This window comes from Doryrhamphus excisus, linkage group LG9 (assembly GCF_037039965.1).
Source record: "Doryrhamphus excisus strain RoL-2023G ecotype Guam linkage group LG9, RoL_Dexc_Guam_v1.1, whole genome shotgun sequence".
In the NCBI taxonomy this organism is placed as follows: Eukaryota; Metazoa; Chordata; class Actinopteri; order Syngnathiformes; family Syngnathidae; genus Doryrhamphus; species Doryrhamphus excisus.
Window position 1 is genome coordinate 15,971,194 of NC_136365.1, and position 25,173 is coordinate 15,996,366.

The window sequence follows — 25,173 nt, forward strand, 5'->3', positions numbered from 1 at the left end:
CCAGATACACGGAGGGTCCGCTGAGGTTAAAGTACAGTTAGTTTTTAACTGTTTTAGTCATTTTGACATTATCTACAGTTTTACGAAAACATCTTTTCCTATTTTTTTTAAACTGTTTTGCCAAGTCTGGAACTAAGGTGAGCCAGAGCTCACGGTGGAATAGGTGGCACGTCAGCTAAAAACATTACAATTATCTTGTATGTTGGTGAACTCGAGTTAAAGATGTTGTATGTCAACTGCTCAAGATTATACATATTTTTTTCAACCAAAAAATATAACATTATCAATACTCCTAGTGGTTGAAAAGAACAAATTGAACAAATAAGCAGTACACACAAACACACAAAAACAGAAACAAAGAGGCAATTAGCAGTTGTGATAGGCTACATTCAATGATAGCTAACGTGAGTAGCTAAACCTAGCCAAATTGCTATCATTGGGTGACAACAAAAAACTAATGCGCCTGTAGTATGTTCCTTTGTAGGCAATTGCTTTAATTGCACAATTGTGGGCCACCTATACATTGTAGCACCTATATACTGTATACAGTATAATGTAATGTAATGAAAATATTTACATGTTTCTTCCTACATTAAGGATGTCGATGTGGACAGTCAAGATGGTCAGCCTGGGAGCGGTGGCCCTCTCCCTCAGTGTGGAGCTGCTCTGCAGGCTACTGCATCGCCTCAAACCGCCAAGAACCCTAAACGAGGTTCTTTTTTTTCCCTCAGAGGTGGCCTGCGTGGAGCACATCTTCTCCCCTGCTTCCCCTCAGTAAGTGAGTCTTTGTACTGAGCATAATGAAGCTGCTGTGATTCGTTGGAAAAATAGCGAGAGAGGAGCTTTGTGTATGTTTTTTTTCCCTTTTGTGGCCAAATAAACGACGTTTGCAGAGACAAATACGGCTTTCAACTGACTGACGTCCTTGGAAAAATAAAAAGACTCAATAATTGCCAAACAAATGTTATTCAGCCTGTCATTGTGTCATTGTGAGTCTTCGAATTGGCGAAAGCACATTCCGTGCCATGGATGTAACCTTGGTTTTGTCACAGCTTTTGTGCATATACTAGCATTAGAATTCAACATATGTCTCTTCTACTGCACATTGTAATACTCCTCATCTAGAATGAATTGTGTGATACTGACATATTCTATGACAACGTCTATTATTTGAAATTGTAACTTTTAACACGAAATTGTTTTCTATTCTTGCAGCTCCTGCCCTTTGCCTCACGGTGTAGAGACATCCTTCTCCCGTCTTCTCCACGTCCTCCTGTCAGCTTCGTCTTCTCTCGATTTATGCATGTTTTCATTTTCCAACATGGACCTGGGCAGGGCTGTTGTACAACTTTACCGAAGGAGAGTAACTGTCAGAATCCTGGTTGACAAGCATTACTCTGCCATCAACGGCTCCCAAATTGGAGCCCTTCGCAAGGCGGGTAAGTGAAATTAGAATTTAGAAGGAAGTAGCACAAAAAAATATTATGTTATATTATGTATATAACGTTTTACCTATTTTGACCTACTGAAACATTGAAGAACGAAGTTCACCTATAAAGGTTCATCTTGAAATTTTACCAGGTATGTCATTATGTGCTTATGAGCGAGGCCGAACAGGTAGCAACAAATCTATTTGCGGTGGACCTCCATAAATAAATAACTGTATGGGAAACACTTCCCCTAACTGCCAAACATAGGTTTAAACAAATGTTAATCACTGTAAAATAAATAAAATAATAAAAATACACCTGACAGAGATGTAATGAGAGGGAAGAGGAAGTCGTTTGTGGAGCAACACTGTTACCTGTTACCTACACTGTTAAAACGGTGTTTTATTAGCATTGCTGGAAATAGTAAGTGTTGTGTTTAGGCAACCTAAGAACCAAATGATCTTTGTGGTGATTTCAAAGTAGTGCCCTGTTTAACCAATTGCGTGTTGAGCATAATGATCAAACTTTGTGTATATATAATTGAATAGCCAGACACTTTGCTCTGTCACAGTAAGTTCAATTACTGGTTCTTCCTCAAACTGCACGCCGTTGGGCTTCATTTGGCATCAGATGTTCTTCTGTATAGATTAAGTGACATCAACCACTCTGGGGGGTAATTATTTGGAGGTACTTGGCTGGGTATATGGGAAATATGACTCAGGTCTGCTCCATCGAAGGTGTTCACTCTGTTCCCGGACTATAAGCATCATTGCCAGGAAGTCAGAGGATTTCTGAGGGTCCTCAGTGGTGAACGGGGCGGGGGGATGACAGCAGATGTCTTTGTGTCGCATGTTTCACTTACTCTCTCGCCTAGGCTTCTGCATTTGCTAAATTGCAGCTACTGCGTATTTGAAAGAATGAAGTGAGTAAGAATTTGGCAACCCGAACAGCGGATCTCATTAAGCCAAGTGTTCCTAAGTGCACGTGTTTGTGTGGATGTCAACCACTTGGCTACAAGGCACAATCTGTTTTCTTTTCATCCATGTTCTATCTTGTCTTTGTCCTGCAGGGTGCTTTCATGCTCAAATAGCTGAATCAGTGGCATGGGCACATACAAACATTCAAGCCAGCCAGTGTTGCACTTCGATTCTATTAAGTTCGAGCTCGTTAAGACAAGAGCCCACACAAAGCCGCTGTTTTCACGACTGTAATGTTATCTTGAATATTGGCAAATCAAGGTAACATTTTTAAAAGAGAGGAAATCTCCACAATGTGTCCTTAACCAGAAGAGCCAAAGTGACTAGAAATAAACAAAAATAACTTGTCCTTCATGAAAATCCATCATTCAAACAGCCAATATGTAACACTTGCTTGCCAATATACACTACAGTGAATGCAGTATAATTACAATGACACTACAATAAATCGTCCTTGCAGTAGCATGGCTGCCTTTTACTGAATCAGCCTCAGCTGAGCAGAGCTGCAGTTGGTTTTCATCCAATGTAATAAATAGTTGTATTTCATCCTCTCTTTAGTCGAACAAGTGAGACACACATGCACCGTCTTGCCCTCTTAGCAAGACAGGCAGACTAGCTGGAAATGCACTGCAAGCTCACATTTTTACTTGATGGCTTTTCCTGCAATGGGCTCTTGTGTTATTTTTGTCTTTGGGTGGCGAGGTTCTGTTTTACAATCTTGTGTAGTTCTGACATAAAAATTCTTTACTGAGCCAGCAACCGTGCATCTGTCGAGTACTAATGCAAATTTCCCCATGGGGATGAATAAAGTATCTACCTACCTACCTACTATTATTTGGTTGCTCAGGAGGTGATATAAGCGCTAACAATCGATGTCTAGATGATTACATCGATTTTCCAATTAATCGACATGGTATTTGATTAATAATTTTTTCATTTAAAAAAGCAAATATCCTCTTATTTCAGCCTGTCAAAAGTGTATATTTCAATTTCCTGAGTAATCATTTGTATTTTAAGGTAAAAAAAAAAAAATATATATATATATATAGTCACACACAAACCAACTGTTTGTGTTTGGTTCATATTGATTTCGAGACAACAAGCTTCAGATTTATCGACAGAGAAAGTCATCGTTACTTGCAGCCCTAAGTGATACCGAGTAATAGTAATAGATTTATTTACCATATTTCTTCAAACAGTGGCAAGATGTCGCAATAAATCGCCGGCGCATCGTCCACCTGTAACAAATACGCAGCTCTCTCCAAATGCTTCCACTATCTGTACTTTAACTCTAATTACTTCTGTGCATGCTCCAGAGTGTTTTTTGCCCCTTCAGATTTACCCCACCCTCTATCCCTATCCCTCTGTTCTTTCTATTGTCTTATTTTGTTTAAAAACATAGTTTCACTGGACAAAAACGTATAAAAGCTGAATGGAATGGGCCAAACAGAAAAGCATCAGAATCTAAGGCTTAGAGCTAAAGGCCTTCACATTGAGTTGCATAAGTCAAATGAAACAAAATAATGTCCAGCCTTGTTATTATTATTGTTGATGAATATGAGCATGTCAGACCAGCTTGACATAGCCATGTTGAAGCGAGGCAGGCATATTGAGGGGCTACCTTTTCCAGTCTGGGGAATCTCACTGACTTTCCATCAGTTTTGTTTTAGGCATGTACTGTATATCACTGAAATATTTTTAATAATGTTTTACTTCAAAGTGGTTCCAAATGCCTCCTTTTTGTTTCCAATGGCAGCGGCTTTAGGCAGTAAAATAATCAGGCCTGAATTAATTGCACCCTTGACTACAGTAAGCAGTGCAATCCTATGCCTGCATTTTTTTCAACCCTTGGCTATAAAACATAGCCTTGTTGATTCCAAATGCCACATGACCAACAAAAATCTTATTGGTTAGAAATCAATCTATGCATACTCTTTCAGATTGCAAAAACAGAGTGAAGAGATTGTGCTGATGTCAAAGAAGCATTTACTACCTGGCAATAACATTTGTGAAATATATCCTCTTGCTCATATGTCTGCAGCAATGAAACATATGGTATAATCTTTGCAGAAACTTTCCAACAGCACGATTTTACTCTGTTTATGTCAGCTTCATAGCTTCCAAAGCACCACAGTTCATCCATAATGCATTGAAAACTTGTCATTCTTCTCCTCCTCCTCCTCTATAGGGATCTGCGTGCGCAAGGTGGGCAGCTATATGCACATGCATCACAAGTTCGCGGTGGTGGACGGCAGGCTGCTCATCACAGGCTCCCTCAACTGGACGCTGACAGCAGTGCAGTGCAACTCGGAGAACATCCTCATCACAGAAGAGCCAGACCTGGTCAGGCCTTATGTGAGGGAGTTCAGTAGGTTATGGGCAGACAACGATCCATCTCAGAATGGACCCTCAAGTAGCCAAAAGTTAACTGATATGGACTAGGGACTGATGAGCTGTAGGGAATATTAATACAAAACTAAACAGACCATTCCAGTCAGCATTTCATATTTAGAAGTTCTTTTACTTTGTGTTTTGAAAGATCTGCTTGGTTATAACGGAGGTGTTATGTTGATGCGTTTAAAAGTAGGATCCTGCTGACAGACCAGTATTCACGCTGAAACTGTTTCATCTTAGTGTGGTTATGCTGCTCATTTTCTAGTTTGGGACGGGTTGACTTTTTATTTGAGACTCTTATTGTTTCTGTAATGTTGCACTTTTTTCCCTTACTGTGTCGAAACAGCATCCGATCAGATTTATTTTATTTATATATCATATTTGTATGGAAACTGTGTCTTGCTATGACTAGCTGTCATGAATCGAACGGCATACAAGTCCTCAGTTGGCACTTTGTTTTTGTATAGATCTGAGTCAAAAAATATACTTTTTTAAATGGAAGAAAAAATATTTTCAGGTTTTAAGTGGGTGTCATGTTGTACCAGTTGCTTTTTGAAAGAGTTTATGTTGGAATCATTTAGAAATGATTATCATCAGGTTATATCAGGGGTTTTTGGTCATTGTGGTTTATTTGCTGTCACAGTGACTCGGTTCCAGTCACAAACAAACTGCTTTTGGCGTATTAGATGCATCCTTATCCACCCACATCTACAGTTTTTCCTCAATTTAAATTCCCATAGAGGCTTCACAGCGCCAAGAGCTGCGTTATCAATAGCGAACAATGCAATGCATTGATGTTGATCTGGTGTTTACAACCAATGCTTGCATGACTCCTTGCTTGATGCTTGATTAAATAGCGGCTTGTCTCACTTGAAGCCTGACCTCATTCACCATCAAGTTATGTGTAGTAAATGACAATGTCAAACACAACAAATCAGCTGCTGGATTATGTAAGATCCAACTTTTAACTAAAAGGTCATGAGTTTACAGTACTGTAAACCAGTTTGGAGGAGCCGAAACATATTTGAGTTGACTTTCAAAATAAATGCTAAAAGATGCTTTAAGCTAGGTTAATAATTAGTCATTTTGTAATTGAAGGAAAATCCAATCCTTCTAAGGTCTTTGACTATTGTTTATAAACAGATGATCTAATTATGTATTTAGCTCAATTTTCTGCATTCAAAGGACAAACTAATGTTAAGTTAATTTAAAAGAAAATTTTAGGCAAATTTAAGGAAAATTGGATTTCCCCACAGCACAGTAGTTGGGAAACACAAAGTTAAATTAGCACTTAAGTTGCACCTGGTTTTCTCTTAATTACAGCGAGGAGTCACCTTGTTTGGTTCAGTCTCTGCACAACAGTCCCCCAAATTGTCGTGTAAAAATGATGTCATTGTGTTTGTGCTCTTGATCACACTTGAATTGGAAGTAGTTCTGTTTTTCAACTCTTGCAATAGCGATCTTACTTCGAAAGTCCAGACCGGAAGCTCTCTGTCGTCACTACGGTGCGCTTCACCGCTTGCACAGTGGACGTCCCGGCAGCGAGCACATGCAAAGATCCGGGAGCGGTCCACACTGATCCCCCTTCGGAGGAAGAGGACGACGCGGGACGGAGGGAGCAGACTCAGCCAAGGTAGCGACGACGCACACACCCCCACCCCGCCCCCCCAAAAGTTATTTTGTTAAACGCGGGCATGTTATTGTGTGTGAGTTCAGTAACTTTACTTTTCTAGTCATATTGTGCGCGTGAATAATTCAATTAGTTCTGAACGTCAACAAGTGTCCTGATCCCCTTGTGACCCGAAGCCTTGTCACATCCGCACTCACGTAGCCCAGTTGTGTTGGCTCGGTAACACGTGTCGGCACCTTCCCCTTCCTGCACATCAGAAGTTTTGTGTCATAAGTCCATCACTTTGTTGTGGAGCAACGTGTCATTGTGTGTTTTGCTGAGACAGTCTCACTTTGTGGCGATGGGAGCGGTAATGCAGGTCCCCTGGAGAGATTGCAGCAATCATGCAGGACAGCCAGATTGAGGAAGGTGGGCGGATGTGAGGGTGAATGCATGGTTCAGCATCTTTATGATGCCTGGAGATGGGTGGAAGGAGGAGGAGGATGGATGATGGCACCCGGTATGAACAGATGAATGGATATGAAGGAGAAGATGAATAGGTGGGTGGATGAATGGTCAGAAGAATGATGGATGAGATGCACAGGCCTTTCACCCACCGCTCGGCATCGACCGGCGCCATAAGTTCCTAGTCCACGTTGAGAAATCGCAGACGAGAGTGGTGGGTGACAGAGGGAGAAAGAGTAGGAGGAGCACATCCCGGACCATGATTTATAACCTAGCGAGAGAGAAAGATGGATTGTTTTTAAACCAACACTTCCATTTAGCATTTACTCAGCTATTACCTTGGATGGATCTCAGATATGTGAGCGAGCCGACACGATTCTTCAACACGGCATTGTGGACCTTTTTAGACGTATCCCCCATACTCCCTAGTCAAGATTCTTATTTATATTCAGGCAAATCACAATACACGTTGTATAAGGCAAGAACATTTGCAACATTTAGCTCCCAAAAAAGTAAAGGGTAGTTGACACTCTTGGCATTCTTGGCTCTCATCCAGCCGACCCTTGTTCAAGCCCTGCATAGGTGAGTGCAGGGGCGAACCAGATGCCTAACACTTTCTTGCAAGCGTGGGCGAAAAGTTAGTGCCAAATGTATTTGTGGCAGTCCAAATGTATTGGACTTTTGTAAAATGAAATACTGCACACCAGTAGTGACAAAAGTGCGGCGCAGGAGCCGTTATTGGTCCCATACTGTATTCTAAAAATATAATTTCATTCATTCATTCATTTTCTAACGCTTATCCTCACAAAGGTCGCGGGGGTGCTGGAGCCTATCCCAGCTGTCTTCGGGCGAGAGGCGGGGTACACCCTGGACTGGTTGCCAGCCAATCACAGGGCACATACATATAGACAAACAACCATTCACACTCGCATTCATACCTATGGACAATTTCATTCATTAATTTTCTATCGCTTTTTCCTCACAAGGGTCGCGGGATGCTGGAGCCTATCCCAGCTGTCTTCGGGTGAGATGCGGGGTACACCCTGGACTGGTCGCCAGCCAATCACAGGGCACATATAGACAAACAACCATTCACACTCACATTCATACCTATGGACAATTTGGAGTCGCCAATTAACCTAGCATGTTTTTGGAATGTGGGAGGAAACCGGAGTACCCGGAGAAAACCCACGCATGCACGGGGAGAACATGCAAACTCCACATAGAGATGGCCGATGGTGGGGTTGAACTCGGGTCTCATAGCTGTGAGTTTTGCGCTCTAACCACACGACCGCCGTGCGGCCCAATTTGTTATTAATGACGTATATTATTGGATGTTACACTAATTTGCTTATGTAACTTATAACACAGGATATTCATCATCATTTTGATTGAACCAAACAGATGGCATCAGCCAGAGATTCAGGAGCAGGCCGCGAAGAGAGAGACGCAGCCGACCAAAATTTTGACTACATGTTCAAACTCCTGCTCATCGGGAACAGCAGCGTGGGGAAGACGTCCTTCTTGTTCCGCTACACGGACAACTCCTTCACGTCGGCATTTGTCAGCACAGTGGGCATCGACTTCAAAGTCAAGACCATCTACAGGAACGACAAGCGCATCAAGCTACAGATCTGGGTGAGCCCCCGATAACATGATTTCGATATTTACGATCGGATAGGGTATAGTGATTCTTAACCATAGGGCCGCGGCCCAAATTTGCACCAGTGGGCCACGAGGGCCGTGGAACTGTGTGGTAGGTTATCAACTGAAGATACCAGAAATAGGCTTGTCACTATGCTACTGTATGTTATCCATTAGACTCTAAGTTACAGTGCAGCTTCCGACCATATGGGGGCGGTTATGTGTCAGTCAGTTGTTTAACAAGCTTACAAAAGATCAGAAGAAGACATTCAACTCCAACTAGCAATGGATACATTTTTAAAACGAAAAAATGAAGACAAAAGTGGTGCCAGTCCCCGCAAAAAGAGTAAATTGAGTACAATCCTGACTTCATCAAGTACAACTTTTGTATATGGAGGAAGAGCAACATCTGGTTTTACCTTGGTGGCTTGGTAAACTGTGAGTGGATTTGATTTATTATTGAAAACTAATTAATGAGTTCAATTAAATCTATATAGTGTCAATATTTAATGAGCCCCGGGCCACTCTGCGCTGGAAACATCGGGCCTCAACGTCAAAAGGTTAAGAATCTTTGAGATAGGGGATGGAACCACAACTGTTGTCACTTTAAAACCTTTATTTTTAACAGTAGAGGCAGTAAAATTGTAACATTCTGTGTGTACAAGTAAGTTAATCACTACTATAATAGTGAACGACAGTAATATATAAAACCAATAATCTTAAGGTGAAGGTGTATTGGAAAATTTTTAAGTGTAACAAGAAGTGAACCACTGTCAACAGTATAGCGTATGCTACTTGAGCTTTGACAAGTGGCGACACATGGTTATAATGTCCAATTCTGATTTTTTTTGTTAAAATTGGATCTTTTATGTGGTTGTTCAAGTCATCCCCAAAAAATACAATTTTTAAAAATAATTTTCTGATCTTTCCATTGGTGAGTACCTTTTATCCAAGTCTTGCACCATATAACATGCCTTTTAATGACATATGGGTTGCATATATGCAGTCTCACCATTCAGATCGCAGCAGCTTGGATACATATGGAATTTTTGAAGAATTCAAATTGTACTCTTCACACTGACACAGGTCACAAACCAGCAAATGAATTGGAATTGACCTGCAGTGTGAACATAGCTTTACTGCTTTCAATGTGAGTCAAGTTCGGCAAAAAAGCAGAACACACATGCTACGTGTTGATGCCAACAACTTACAACTTACTTTCCATACACATTTCGCTCTAATAAACTGGCTCTCAAAAGCTAAGGTTGATCTATGACGGCCATAAGCAACACCAATGCACATGGCCACTAAGGAAATCAACACTGATAATGTCAAAGGACAAGAACACATTCATACTTTTATACATTTATGTGTATGTTTAATTCAGTTTTTAATGGCCATGACAGTGGTAGCTAGTTTTGTTGCAGCATCTTCCAACAGCTGCACACAGAGCACTTCCTTTATTGGTCTATCTACTTGCAAACCTTTTTGTTCACCCCCACATCCACAGCCCTGGAGCTTTACTAAAGAGCCGATCTCTCTATGAATATTTAAAAGAAACATGAAACAACACACTGTCGGGATCATACAGCTCCCCAGTGCACCGTGTAGACACACATGGATTTGAAATGCAATAAAAATACGCAATTGAAAGACGTACAAATCTTTTTTTTGTTGTTTTTAAAAACAAGCAGATTATTTGAAACTGTAAATCAGTGTGATTTTTATGTTGAGAACAAATTATCTGTTCTTGGTAAAACTGGAGCTGTAAAATTATTAGAATAAAGCCATAAAATTTGAAAAGAAACTTGTGAAGCCACAGAAATGGTCTTAAAAGTATGTGAATAAAGCCATAAAACGACAAAAAAAAGTCTTTAGAATAAAGCCTTAAAATTATGTGGAAAGAAGCATTCTGGGGGAAAAAATCACAATTTATTATTAAATTGTAAAATAAAATTAATTTTATTAAATTATAATTTATTGATTTATTATAATACAATTTCAATATAATTATAATATATATATTTTTTTTGTTTGTTTGTTTTTTTACTAATAAAATTACAAGAAGAATAAACAGGGTTCCTGCACAAGTATGAATATTATCCAATTCGACTTTGTAAATTTCTAGGTATGGAAATGGCCAAAAAATGGAAACCCACTTTTGGAAAAATATTCATGTTTCCAAGACTGTTACCGCTGTACGGCATACATATTCAGAAGAACATCATTTGTTTACATGATACTAGGGCCGCAACTATCAACTAGTCGATTAATCTGAAGCTTGTTGTTTCAATGAATCAAGCAACCAGTTTGGCCCCTTAGGAACTGAATCGATATGAACCAAACACAAACAGTTAGTGGTTTGGTCGGCAACATATAAGAAAAGAGGCAAAAACATCGATAACTGTTTTCCAAAGACAAAGTTGCTGTATTTGAATGTCTTTCTTTGCCAAAAGCACAAATATAGGTTTACTTTCATGGATCACAAAAGAAATATTCTCATTTGAGAGGCTCAAATCAGAGGATATAAAAAACTGTTAATCGAATACCATAGTAGTTGTCAATTAATTGTATAATTGTGAATTGATTGTATATAACGATACACGCTTATTCAGTGAGTTTGGGATCAACCCACACTACCATTGCAATTTAATGGGCACCCCTCTAGTAAAGAAAAGCTTAAAATCACACGAAAGTTGCAAAATAAAGACGATAAAGTAACAAGAACAAAGTGGTAATATTACCGGCAACATATAGTTAGCTTTCCCGAGAAAATAAAAATTTTGACTTTATTCTCATTGCATGATTATTTTTCCCTTTTCGCTGTATTCCTACTAAGACCTACTAACAGATAAACATAATTCTCCAAGGAAAGCAAATTTGACAGATATTATATCAACAAAATTGTTAGAAAAAGGGCAGCCTTTTAAATGTCAGTGCTGTAAATTCACTTAAACTAATAAAAGCTGAGGTTAAAAGGTTCTAGAATTCAGCCTCAGAGGCTTGGAGACCATTGTCAACACACACAGTGCACGCTTTCCCCTCACCCCGGTTTGGCCCCGGCTTGGCTGGCATGCATATGGCATCAAGTCATTTCTCACGCGGCAGCGTTAATGCTAGTTGATGTTTAACACGGTCCCCAGACAGTACACTTCATGAAATATGCATGGCTTTGAGCTGGCGGGGGCCGAACGCGCTTACAATGCAGCCCGACACCCACCAGGACAGACTCGCCTCACTCACAGCACTCCTGTTAGATGAAAGCAATACATTCTTTTTTTCCTCCTTTATTGTAATGTATTCAGCAAGCAAGCATTCTGTGCACATCGGGAGCGATGATAAAGTTGTGTTACATGAAGAGGAGCTTCAATGGGTTTCATGGGGCCGCTGAAAACATTCATTTTGTTAGCGCCAAACATTAACGCATTTGCATTACTTTTCATAAAGGCACAGCATATTAAATTCATCTGTTTAAGTCTACTGTGCCTCCGCATGATGACACACGTTTCCCCGCAGACTGCACATAAAGAAGACAAATAACATGCTCATATTTGTGAAATATTGATGCCGGGCCATGGGGCCAAGCCAAAAAGCAGGGAGTGTACTGCACTGTATATCCTGGTGTGCTTTGGGTGGTGCAACATTGTCTCCTGTTTGGAGGGCTTTACTTGAGTCCACAGTAAATCATTCACCTTCCCTTGTGGAGATTACCAAGTGTACGCTTCCTTTCAGAAGATCCAAATAATAAAACCACAAGTTTTTACAGTGCAGTGCCATGTCAATACAAACGACATCCCCAATACACAATTCACTCCGTGCTTGCCCCGACCTTCACAGTTTCAAAAAACAACTAAAAACCCACCTCTTTAAATCTGTTTTTAATGTCTAACTTTTTATACCTGACTGCTGTGCCGCGCCCCGCTTTTACTCATGCTTTAGCTGTGTATAAACGAATGAATGTTGTATTTTAACGTATCTTTTGCACTGTTGCACTTGTTTTTATTCAACTCCATTTTTCTGTAAAGTGTCTTTGAGTATTTTGAAAAGCGCTATACAAATAAATTGTATTATTATTACATACACATAAGAGTCTTGAACCAGTCATGATGTGCTATACAAATCACTATATTGACACTTACTATGGTACCCATTATGTCACTGTATGGTCATATCACCTCGTACTTTGGTACGTGACAAAAATAAAATAAAAAAAAATAATAATAAAATTAAAAAATAAATAAATAAACATAAACTATATTAGGAAAGCAGGAAGTGAACAAATATAACAGTTACTGATTGTATAAGTACCAGATGGAGGGGTAGGATTTAATAAGCTTTGCTTCTTCCTACTCCTTTTGGACATGTGGAACTGTGAACTGATTATGTGATGCATTCAATTGTAATCTGATGCATGTTCAAATGAAATAAAACCATTACCATTACCATTACATACTTGCTCAATAGAAGTACCTCAAATAACACCTTCAAAATAATGTTAATGGTTCCCTGGCTTGTAATAAGAAGACGTCAGTGGTAGAAACAAGAAGAAAGTTTTGTATGGTGGATGACTTCACTGTTTGAAACTTCAATAGTTGACGTTTCTTTCCATTAGTGATTGGGCAAACTTGGAGTTGTCGACTTTCTATTTGTGTTGACAGGACACTGCGGGCCAGGAGCGCTACCGCACCATCACCACAGCTTACTACAGAGGAGCCATGGGCTTCCTCCTCGTATATGACATCACAAGCCAGGAGTCTTTCCTCTCTGTGCAAGACTGGTAATCACCTCATATAATATTTTTATATACATTCATGTATTATGAATTATGTGTCATAAAGAATGTGTATTTGGTTCCCAGGGGAACACAGATCAAGACATACTCGTGGGACAACGCCCAGGTGGTCCTGGTGGGCAATAAGTTGGACTTGGAGGAAGACAGACAGGTCCCCACTGAGGAGGCGGAGAGACTCGCTAAGGAGCTAGGTCAGTGTGCACCAGTGGCATGGCATTTTTTATCTTTTTTTTTTTTTTTAATCCATTTTTGATGTCGACCTTTTCAGTTTAATAACCCATTGTGTGGCAGATTTTTAGTTCAACTGTGCTTTGTTTAGTTTTTTGCAGCCAAATCCAAGCTTCAAGTAAATCTGACCCATGAAATGGAAGCACAATGTTAGCAACCAGGATGCTAACATCTGGTTTTGCTAGTCAGTGCCACTGCTTAGAACAGGGGTGGGCAAACTACGGCCCGGGGGCCACATCCGGCCCGCCAAGTGTTTGAATACGGCCCGCCCAATCTTTCCAAAGTATTTCATTTAAACTCAACATACAACCTGGCATCATGGCCTGAGCCAACCTTTTGATGGTTTTATCAATTTCATTTTTTGACATGGTCTGTTGTTTACAAAGTGCTCCTGAAAAAAGGGACACAAGCACATAATAATAATAATAATAATTATTGTTATTATTATTATAATTATTATTAGAACTATTATGATTATTATAATTATTATATTAATGCTAATTATTATATTAATTATATATATATTATTGTTATATTTGCATATTTTACATAATAATAATAATAATATAATTATTATTTTAATGTTATTGTAATTATTATAATATTTTATTATTTTTAAAATATTTAAATATAAATATAAAATAATTAATAATAATAGCAGATTGCATGACAATTTTACAGATACAATAATACCAGGTGGACTGTTACGTGTAAAATATATAGTCTGCTCCCCCCCCCCCCCCCCCCCCCCCCGTAAATTTTGTCATATCAATGCGGCCCGCGAGTCAAAAAGTTTGCCCACCCCTGGCTTAGAACCATCCTATGAAGCAGAATAGAAACCTTAGGAGAGAAAGTGGTCAAGCTGATAAGTAAGGATTATACACCGATCTTAGTAGCTAGGTAATATTTCAAAACCCCTAATGAGATGAGCAGAATGCTAACATGCTAACAGTTGGCATGCTAACATAAAGCTAGATACCAACCTGAGTAGAGAATGGGCTAAAGCAAATACTTTTTCAAAACACTACTGAGACAAGTGGAATGCTACCATGCTAACAGTTGGTCGGCTAAAATATAGCAAGATAGCACCTTGAGTAAAGAAAGGGCTAAAGCAGATAAGTAAGGAATATGAACCAATCTTTGTAGCCATGTACTATTTCAAAACAGTAATGAGAGAGGTAGATTGCTAGCATGCTAACAGTCAGTATGCTAACATATAGCAACTTCAGCAGCAAAATGGCTAAAGTAGATAAGTAAGGATTATACACCGATCTTAGGAGCCAGGTATTATTTCAAAACCCTAATGAGATAAGCGGAATGCTAACATGCTAACAGTTGGCACGCTAACATGAAGCTAGATAGCAACTTCAGTAGAGAAAGCAGATAAATCAGGATATTTGCAGACAGGTGCTAATTCAAAACCTTACTGAGATGAATGCAGTGGTAACATGAGGCGGGCCATGGATGATCTGGATGATCTAGAAAGCTTTCTGTGCACGTTATTGTATTTAGCTGCTCCATAGGAGTCCACAACTCAATACAAAGGGCCAAAAATGAGCATAGCAAGTCCCCTTTAAAAAAAGTGCAAAATTTATAAAATTGGAAATTATTATTTAAATTTGTCATATTCCCTGTTCCTGTTCTCTTTATTGTAGGCTTCCAGTTCTTTGAGGCCAGTGCGAAAGACAACATCAACGTGAAGCAGGTTTTCGACAAGCTGGTGGACGTCATCTGCGAGAAGATGAACGAGAACGTCAACAGTGATGCCTCTCCATCGGCCAATCACAAGGGAGCTGGCCTGAAGGACACACCCCGCAGCATCTCAGGAGGCTGTGCATGCTGATAATTAACAGTGGAATTCCATACACTCCGGCATGCACACACACACACACACACACACACACAGAATACTACGCTTGCCTACCAATGCTTCATCTATTCTTCTTTATTTAAACGTGACTGTTACACTGGTATGCCAAAGAGCCGCTTTGAGAACACGTGCCTCTTACCTTTGTCCCATTCTAGTTATCATTTCCTATCAACGTGGTAGCAGGCAAACCAATGGCCCAAACCTGAGCATGAGCCTCACTGAGTCTATGTACCTGTGTAATGCTACCCCCTTGTGGCTGGTTTAAGAAGGTGCATCACTGTGACTGTTGTCTCCTGACGTCCTTAGGAGGAAACGGCCTCACTAACTTCTCAATCAAACCTTCAAGGTCATTCCACGTTTCAGGAAGTTGTAATTGTTTTTTGGAATGGTTGGTGGGGTTTTTTTCTTCTAGTAAATGGTTAATTACAGTACAACACTTCCTTTGCCACTTTAATTAGTGCCTTTTTAAGAAAACTAAGGGGCGCTTTGCAGCATGTCCTTTTCAAATAAATGATGTAATATATGACACAAAGTTGATTTTTATTCCGGCATAGTATAGTATGACCTGAAAGCAGGGTCTTCATTCAGGCATTCATTCTATATTTGCCCTGTGATTGGCTGGCGACCAGTCCAGGGGAAGTCCTGCTTCTCGCCCAAAGACAGCTGGGATAGGCTCCAGCATACCCCAGCGACCCTAATGAGCAATGTAGAAAAATGGATGGCTAGATGGTGTTCAATTGTATTGTTAATACAATATAATTGTATTCATATCATACATTTAGTCTAGTTAAATGCCCATTCTTGGATTGCAATGATGTAAACATCACCCCATTTTTCCATGCATTTTTCTACTGTCTATTTCTACTATAGCCTTAGACTCTTTTTATGTGTAGCTTTGATTTTGCCCCACTTGCTGTGATGTTGCATTATTGCAACATCTTTTGGCAAATCATCTCTTTCTACTTTGTTCACAAAGAGCCTTTGGAAAGTACCCGTGACTTCTGTGAAAGAAAAGACATTTTACGGACACAGACGGATCATGCCACATGCAGCTTCAGGTACACGGTTAAGCTCATTTTACCATTAACAGTTACAATTTTACCATTAACAGTTACCATTTTACCATGAGTTTGATATCATTGCTGTTTCCAGGTTGTCAATGCTGTATTAGACAGTTTGACGCTAACTTAACCTGTTATTTGTAAGGTTTCCTCAGTTAGGTTGGCCTTTGTGAAATGACCCTGTTGTTGTTGACGTTTACAGATAAGAAATCATTAATCGAAGACAGTATTTTTCTATTTTGAACCTGCATCAGCTGTAAATCCATGTGGTTGGTCATAAAGGTTGCCATGTCTGAAGGGACTTTGGCCCCTCGGAAACGTTGCTTATCTGCCAGCAAAGGAAAAAAGTCAGTGACGTGCAGGCCGTGAACTCCCCCTTTTCGTCTCTATCTGCATGCTATGTGTCTATGAGTGTATGTGTGAAACTGGAGAGAAGATAAAAGAGGACACGGAAGCACATTGTCGCACAATCCTGATTGCTTAACGGACGTCACTGCAGCACAGGTATGAGCTCCATTTCATTTATTTGTCATTAAAAAGTTGCTCAGGTGATCCGCTCCTATTTGGTTGGCGGACAGAACTTGAGGTATTTTCTGTTAATATTACTGGATGAACATGAACTTGTCACTTTGAGTTGGTTGGAACTGATTGAAATAACTAAATAAGTAATGGATTTAATTTTTTACAGTAGTGCACTGCATAAACCAATTATGTTTGATCTCCACGTGGATACTGTTCAATGAAAAACATGCAATTTCGCATTTGTTTTCCAAAGTCAAATAATGCATTTGGAGATGAGTGCTTTTATTAATAGGAAATAGTGTCACTCAGGGGAAACGCAAACAATCTATTTAATGCTGTTATAATACATCACAGCATATCATAGCAGGCCACAGATATCAACAAAATATGCCCCAAAGGGCCTTGTTTGAGTGACACCAAAGGATGTGCTGTAACGTTATGTCCTATAATCTCACCTTTGACCTTCTTGGCGAGAAAGAACGCCATTTTTTAAAACAGATGTAACATTACATTACAACGTATTTTTGTTATATTGTGTTAGGATTTTTTTGTGTAATATTACAGCTTCATTTTTGTAACTTTACAGCTTTTTTGGGAGATATATAAATATTTTGTTCCAAGTCCAAAACCACCGCTGAAGAAAACATTTTGCTAATAAATATCTAACCAAGTGGTTAGCGTGGGCCACACAGCTAGGAGACCCAAGTTTGATTCCAACCTCTGGCATCTCTGTGTGGAGTTTGCACGTTCTCCCCATGCATGCGTGGGTTTTCTCCGGGTACTCCGGTTTCCTCCCACATTCCAAAAACATGCTAGGTTAATTGGCAAGGATAAGTGGTAGAAAATGAATGAATATATTGATGATCCTCTAGACCTCTAGGACAGAAGAGACAAAAGTTGACCTGTATGGAAGGTCTGTGTCCCAGTAACCACATTTCAGAAAAAGAAAATCATACCAACAGTAAAATATGGTGGTGGTAGTGTGATGGTCTGGGGTTGTTTTGCTGCCTGGAAGACTTCCCGTGATAAATGAAACCATGAATTCTGCTGTCAACTAAAAAACCCTGAAGGAGAATGTCTGCCCATCTGTTGGTGACCTCAAGCTGAAACCAACTTGGCTTGTGCAGCAGGACAATGATCCAAAACACACCAGCAAGTCCACCTCTGATTGGCTGAAGACAAAATGAAAACTGTCACGGGGTCTCACCAAAGTCCTTACCTGAGTCCTATTGAGATGCTATGGCATGACCTTAAAAAAGTGCTTCATGCTGGAAAACCCTCGTTGCCACTAAGGTGGCCCAACCAGTTATTAGGTTTAGGGGGACAATCACTTTTTCACATCCATGTAGGTTGATTTTTTTTCCTTCATTTTTTTGTTGTGATAGTTTGTAGTGGTCCTAATATTAATTCATAGCGAATTAAAACTGGGCTGCACGTCGGTCGAGTGGTTAGCGTGCAGCCCTCACAGCTAGGAGACTCAAGTTCAATACCACCATCAGCCATCTCTGTGTGGAGTTTGCATGTTCTCCCTGTGCATGCGTAGGTTTTTTCTCCGGGTACTCCAGTTTCCTCCCACATTCCAAAAACATGCTAGGTTAATTGGCGACTCCAAATTGTCCATAGGTATGAATGTGAGTGTGAATGGTTGTTTGTCTATATGTGCCCTGTGATTGGCTGGCGACCAGTCCAGGGTGTACCCCACCTCTCGCCCAGAGACAGCTGTGATAGGCTCCAGCACCGACCCTCGTGAGGAATAGCGGTAGAAAATGAATGAATGAATGAATGTTTCAAGTATTAAAAACCTGTGGAAAAGACAGGAAGTAGAACTGGAGGTAGCGGAGATGCGGATGCTGAGGTTCTCATTGGGAGTGACCAGGATGGATAGGATCAGGAATGAGTAATTAATTAAAACTGCTATTAAACACAGTTGAATGAAAATTTCCCAGGAAGTTCATGTTTTTATTATATCGGCTACTGTTTGTTCTACCCTCGAATGAATTCCAATGCTGACGACGTTATTGTCTTTCGGGAATAAATTTACCTAGTAGGTCGCTGATGTGAGTCAGAGCAGCAATAAGGAAGATAAAAAAGATAACTACCGAAGACCTCATGCAAGGATCAGAGGGTAACAAGGGTGTGTCTGGCTGGTAAACAAGGTGTGTTGTGTGTTTTATGCCCCCCCTCTGTGCTACCTGCAGAGTAACTGAATGATGCCTTTGCTTCTGCGTCATTAAGTAACCATGCTATCAATGGCCAATTGAATAAGAGGATAACTTTTGTCTCCATGATATGAGATAGTGGAAAAAAGATACCTTTGTACTGCCAGCATCTTAATTATTAAACAAATCATAGGCTAATAAAATTTTGATGTAGGGACTTTTTCCATTGATTGATTCTGCTTGGGATTACTTCTACTAGATACAAACATAACTATTTGGAGTGACTTTTACTGAAACTTAGCAAGGGTGTCTGCTACTTTGACTGGTTAATGTCTAACTAAAGCAAATGTGAGCCATGTTGAAGGCGCCTCATGTTATACACACTGGGTGTGTACCACCCTTTGCTTCCTGCCGGACTAACTAAAATTTTTGTTTCATTTTCAACAGTGTAAAAAATATCCGCCAAGATGTGTTGCACAGGATTCCTCAAACTGATGATGTTCATCTTCAATGGTACCATCTTTGTAAGTTATGAGCGGGTGGTGGTGAAGTGTGTGTACACCATAACATAAGTACACTGACACACTTTTTTTTTCCATTCACACAATCTGATGAGATCCAATACAACACTGGACTCCTATAGAGCAGCTATACACAATAACCCATACAGAAAGCTTTTTAGATCTTCCAGCTTATACACCTCTTCGGTGTGTTTAATTGACTCCACTGTGATCGGTCACCATCCCAAGTGCTCCCAAGGACGCCCGGATACCTAGATCCGTGTTTACTGAGCACAGGCAATCTGCAGCCCATATAAGGAAGTCGGGATCGCATTGACGTCAGGAGAACACTGTAAAACCAAGCGTGTAGAGACATTAAAAACTTCAGAGCTCACTTCCAAATATGCAAACCTCATTATCTGATGGGTTAGCATGGTTTAACACAAAAATACAACATTATAACATTTATAATTCAGAAAATTGGAAAAGGTATAAGATAGCAAAGCATATTCATCAGGTGTGGGACATACTGCAAATGTTGGGAACGATCCGATACCAAGTAAATACATATAGATACTATAGCAGATACCAATACTAATACTGATACTTTTTACTTGGACAATTTTCAAGATCATTGAATGAGTCCACCAGTCCAGGGTGTACCCCGCCTCCCAGCTGGGATAGGCTCCAGCTGTGATAGGCTCCAGCACGCCTGCAACCCTCGTGAGGACAAGCGGTAGAAAATGAATGAATGAATTGAAGGATTCCACCAGTCCAGGGTGTACCCCGCCTCTTGCCCAAAGATAGCTGGGATAGGCTCCAGCACGCCCGCGACCCTCGTGAGGATAAGTGGTAGAAAATGAATGAATAAATGAAATTAATGATTCCATCAGTCCAGGGTGTACCCCGCCTCTCACCCGAAAACAGCTGGGATAGGCTCCAGCACGCCTGCAACCCTCTTGAGGATAAGTGGTAGAAAATGAATGAATAAATTGAATGATTCCACCAGTCCAGGGTGTACCCCGCCTCTTGCCCAAAGACAGCTGGGATAGGCTCCAGCACGCCTGCGACCCTCATGAGGATAAGCAGTAGAAAATGAATGAATGGAGTGAATGATTCCACCAGTCCAGAGTGTACCCCGCCTCTTGCCCGAAGATAGCTGGGATAGGCTCCGGCACACCCACGAGCCTCGTGAGGATAAGTGGTAGAAAATGATTGAATGAATGATTCCACCAGTCCAGGGTGTACCCCGCCTCTCTCCAGAAGACAGCTGGGATAGGCTCCAGCATACCCCTGCCACCCTAGTGAGGATAAGTGGCATCGAAAATGGATGGATGAATGATGCCATGAAACACAGGAAAAACACACCAAAATAATAGTATTTGTAACAATAATTAATAACAATAAAAAAATATACAACACAACAAAAAATGTCAAATATTTGTTAAAATTAATTCTCTAGAACTCGGTTAATTGGCGTTGTGAGTGTGAATGGTTGTTTGTCTATATGTGCTCTGTGATTGGCTGGTGACCAGTCCAGGGTGTACCCCGCCTCTCGCCCGACAGCTGGGATAGGCTCCAGCACCCCCGCTACCCTAATAAGCATAAGTAGTAGAAAATGGATGCATGGAATACTCTGAAAAATAACTGAAAATAGCAATCTTATTACATAAGCGTTGATCCAATACTGATATTACACTTGCTATCAATATATTGATATTTGGACCAATCAGGCCGCCCCTAATATTGATTAAAATGGTGAAAAATTTCAGATACCATCCAGGTGTTGTCTTTCAGTTAGCAGGTGCTGCCATCCTGGGCGTGGGCATTTGGGTAAAGGTGGACAGCAATTCCTTCATGGGAATACTGGATAGTGTGGAAGAACTTCCATCAGAGATATCCCAGGTGGCCAACATCGCCTACCTGCTCATTGCAGTCGGGGCCATACTGCTGGTCATCGGATTCCTGGGATGCTGCGGCGCCATGAGGGAGAGCAGGTGCATGCTTATGTTGGTGAGCATCAAACACGTACACCTTTGTATGCTACTCAAATGTTGCTCTACTAGCTGTGTGGCCTGTGCGCTAACTTTTATTTTACTTTTATTTTTTGTAATTATTTAAAATGGGCGGCACGGCGGACTAGGGGCTAGCGCGCAGACCTCACAGCTAGGAGACCAGGGTTCAATTCCACCCTCGGCCATCTCTGTGTGGAGTTTGCATGTTCTCCCCGTGCATGCGTGGGTTTTCTCCGGGTACTCCGGTTTCCTACAAACATTCCAAAAACATGCTAGGTTAATTGGCCACTCCAAATTGTCCATAGGTATGAATGTGAGTGTGAATGGTTGTTTGTCTATATGTGCCCTGTGATTGGCCGGCGACCAGTCCAGGGTGTACCCCGCCTCTTGCCGAAGACAGCTGGGATAGGCTCCAGCACCCCCGCGACCCTCGTGAGGAAAAGCGGTAGAAAATGAATGAATTATTAAAAATCTAGGAATGGTGCAGCAATAATAAGATACAGTGTAACATATACAGTATTATTGACCATATTGTCTTCCTTCAGTTCTTCAGTATTGTGCTGATAATATTCATCATCGAGGTGGCCGGCGCCGTGGTGCTGCTCGTTTTTAAGGATGTGGTAAGTACACACTGACAAACCTGAATGTGACCACTAGATGTTTTATGAGTTTTTGTCATTCCTCTACAGGCTGAAGATCTCTTTGACAACCTCGAGACCGAAGTCCAAAAAGGCCTCCGTGCTAAGTTTGGAAGCGACGAGAGCCTGACGTCTCTGTGGACCACCACCATGGAAGGGGTAGGAGGCCCCTCGGGAGAGTACTACTTCTAGGCCATGTTCTGGGGTTTATGTTCTTACGGCTTCCTAACAGTTTCAGTGCTGCGGATACACGAACTACACCGACTTCTACAGCTCACCTTTCTACATCCAAAACAACGGATCCTATCCATCCCAGTGTTGCAACGGGACAGACGTCAGTGGCGTGTGCAGCGAAGCGGCAGCAGAAACAGCCGCACATCTTCAGGTACATGATCGTCATCATGCACGCTTGTTTTTTGGGGTACGCTGGTTTGCTTGAACATGTGGTCTGCTTACCCCAGTTGGTCGATGGCTGCTTCAAAAAACTGCTGCAGCTGATTGAGGAAAATGCTTTGATAGTTGCAGTCGTGGCACTCGGGATTGCCGCTCTTGAGGTACAACAAAAAAAAAAAAAAACACAGCAAGCATGCAATACCTTTAGCAATTTAAATGCTTTACACATTTTTGGAATTTGGAATTCCAACCTGGATGACGTCCATAACCATCACCTTTGTGGTTGTGTTTTCTAGATTGCTGCCATGGTGGTTTCAATGGTTCTCTACAAGGATATTGGTAACAAAGCGTGATAGGATCACGTTTTTTGGGGGGGATTTATTTAATAAGGTTCATGATAAGTTTGCTTGCTGTTTCCAATGAGGTTGTTTGCCCTTCAGTTTGACTGAAAAGGCGCAGGGAATATGTTTATTCTTCAGTGGATGCTATGACCTTCAGTCACTAAGCTTGTAATATAAAAGATGTGCAGATAAATTACTGAAAACTTTATAATATCACTTGCAAACTGGTGAGGTCATTATATATACATATATATATATATTGATCAAACTAAAGAAATAAAAGTGAGCATCTGTTCAATTTACACGACTCTGAATAGTTTGTTGTTTGAGTGCATTGACAATGGAATTGAACATGCTTGCTGACAAAAGATCCACTGAAGTACCTCACATGTGTACACTCCTTATAGTCCTTGTGTTCCAACTACAGAGGCTTCACATTCCTCACCCCCCCCCCCCCCCCCCACCCCGGGAAAGGCTATTCCAGTGTGCTTGAGAGAAAGGTACAACCTCAACTACAAGAGATGCAATGTGTGGTTTTTGCCCTGGTTGCAGAATACTGGACCAGCTCTAGACCCTTGCAAGGGTACTAGAGGGTACATGGGAGTTTGCTTAACTGTTCTACAAAACTGTGGTGAGACCAGCCATGTTGTTTGATCTGGAGACAGTACCACTGAGGATAAGACAGGAAGTAGAACTGGAGGTAGCAGAGATGAGGATGCTGAGGTTCTTATTGGGAGTGACCAGGATGGATAGGATCAGGAACGAGTACATCAGAGGGACATTACATGTTTGAGGCCTTGGTGATAAAGTCATAGAGGCCAGACTGAGATGGTTTGGACATGTCCAGGGTGCTGCGTTTAGAGTTGCCAGGTAGGAGGCGTAGAGGAAGACCAAAGAGGAAGTTTATGGATGTAGTGAAGGAGGACATGAGGGTAATTGGTGTGAGAGGGACAGATGCAGAAGACAGGTTTGGATGGAGGAGGTTGATTTGCTGTGATGACCCCTGAAGGGAAAAGCCCAAAGACAAAGAAGAAGAAGAGGTCTTCATGTGCTTTGTGGACTTGGAAAAGGTCTTGAACCGTGTCCCTCTTGGTGTCCTGTGGAGGGTGCTTGCCATGGAGTCCGAATGCCTCCCATAAACTGTCCAGCATTCCTCCTGCTTGTCCCTTGTTAATTCTGCTACTTTAAAGCATTTAAGTGCTTGACAGCATCACAAAGTCCCATAGTTTTTATTTTCTCCACATAAACCCCTTGAGTCGATGCCATTTGACGTTTTTGTAGCACCCCGTATTTCCCCCCTACACCTTCTGTCTTACGTAAAATGTAGTTTGTGTTAGTTTCTACAGGGCCTGGATCTACACTACTCATAAACTTTAATTGGGCCGGCAATGATCTAAATGTGCCTCCTAATCTGTCAGTCATAATGCTGCATAAGATGTAGGACATGGATTACACTGACAATTGTAAAATAATAAACACTTTGATTCTGATTAACATGTTTCCATTGTCCATTCCAACTTAGTGAAAGGTCAAATCCAAACATTTATATGCCTTAACATATTTTTTCCACTTCATAAAGACTGCTAATATCTAACAAATTTTCTAACATTTTCTACCGCTTATCCTCGCGAGGGTCGCGGGGGTGCTGAAGCCTATCCCAGCTGTCTTCGGGCGAGAGGCGGGGTACACCCTGGACTGGTGGCCAGCCAATCACAGGGCACATATAGACAAACAACCATTCACACTCACATTCATACCTATGGACAATTTGGAGTCGCTAATTAACCTAGCATGTTTTTGGAATGTGGGAGGAAACCGGAGTACCTGGAGAAAACCCACGCATGCACGGGGAGAACATGCAAACTCCACACATAGATGGCCGAGGATGGAATTGAGCTTGGGTCTCCTAGCTGTGAGGTCTGCGCACTATTATAAAATATAACAGGATAATTATTACATAACAGGACATAATTTAAAATAATTTAAAAATAGTCTCTCTCAAAATTAATCACTTATTGGCAAAGTTTAGAAACCAACAACACAAAAACAATTTGTCACTTTGTTTTATAAAAAAATTATTAATAAATGTCATGTCAAGTATCAATCATGCATTCATTATGTAAGAATCAAGCCTC

The 25,173-nt window shown here is 40.9% G+C and overlaps 3 protein-coding genes across 4 annotated transcripts; all 3 read left to right on the forward strand.

The window, feature by feature from the left end:
• The first annotated feature begins 501 nt into the window (after positions 1–501).
• pld6 (phospholipase D family, member 6) lies at positions 502–5,902 on the forward strand. The gene is made up of 3 exons (XM_058074517.2): positions 502–774; positions 1,216–1,439; positions 4,596–5,902. The coding sequence occupies exons 1-3, from the start codon at positions 578–580 to the stop codon at positions 4,847–4,849; spliced, it is 675 nt and encodes a 224-aa protein (XP_057930500.2). The 5' UTR covers positions 502–577; the 3' UTR covers positions 4,850–5,902.
• A 362-nt stretch (positions 5,903–6,264) lies between these two features.
• On the forward strand, positions 6,265–15,968 carry rab3da (RAB3D, member RAS oncogene family, a). Its single transcript, XM_058074514.2, has 5 exons — positions 6,265–6,434; positions 8,280–8,513; positions 13,178–13,296; positions 13,378–13,502; positions 15,195–15,968. The coding sequence occupies exons 2-5, from the start codon at positions 8,280–8,282 to the stop codon at positions 15,380–15,382; spliced, it is 666 nt and encodes a 221-aa protein (XP_057930497.1). The 5' UTR covers positions 6,265–6,434; the 3' UTR covers positions 15,383–15,968.
• Positions 15,969–16,505: 537 nt separating this feature from the next.
• LOC131130284 (tetraspanin-1-like) lies at positions 16,506–23,332 on the forward strand. Of its 2 annotated transcripts, XM_058074513.2 has the most exons (9): positions 16,506–16,974; positions 19,038–19,126; positions 19,599–19,675; positions 21,449–21,664; positions 22,212–22,286; positions 22,356–22,463; positions 22,537–22,689; positions 22,766–22,858; positions 22,994–23,332. In XM_058074513.2, the coding sequence occupies exons 3-9, from the start codon at positions 19,619–19,621 to the stop codon at positions 23,048–23,050; spliced, it is 759 nt and encodes a 252-aa protein (XP_057930496.2). In that variant the 5' UTR covers positions 16,506–16,974; positions 19,038–19,126; positions 19,599–19,618; the 3' UTR covers positions 23,051–23,332. The 2 variants fall into 2 exon arrangements, with proteins under 2 accessions (XP_057930496.2, XP_057930495.2); XM_058074512.2 differs by lacking the exon at positions 19,038–19,126 and having other exon boundaries at positions 16,507–16,974.
• The last annotated feature ends 1,841 nt before the right edge of the window (positions 23,333–25,173 follow it).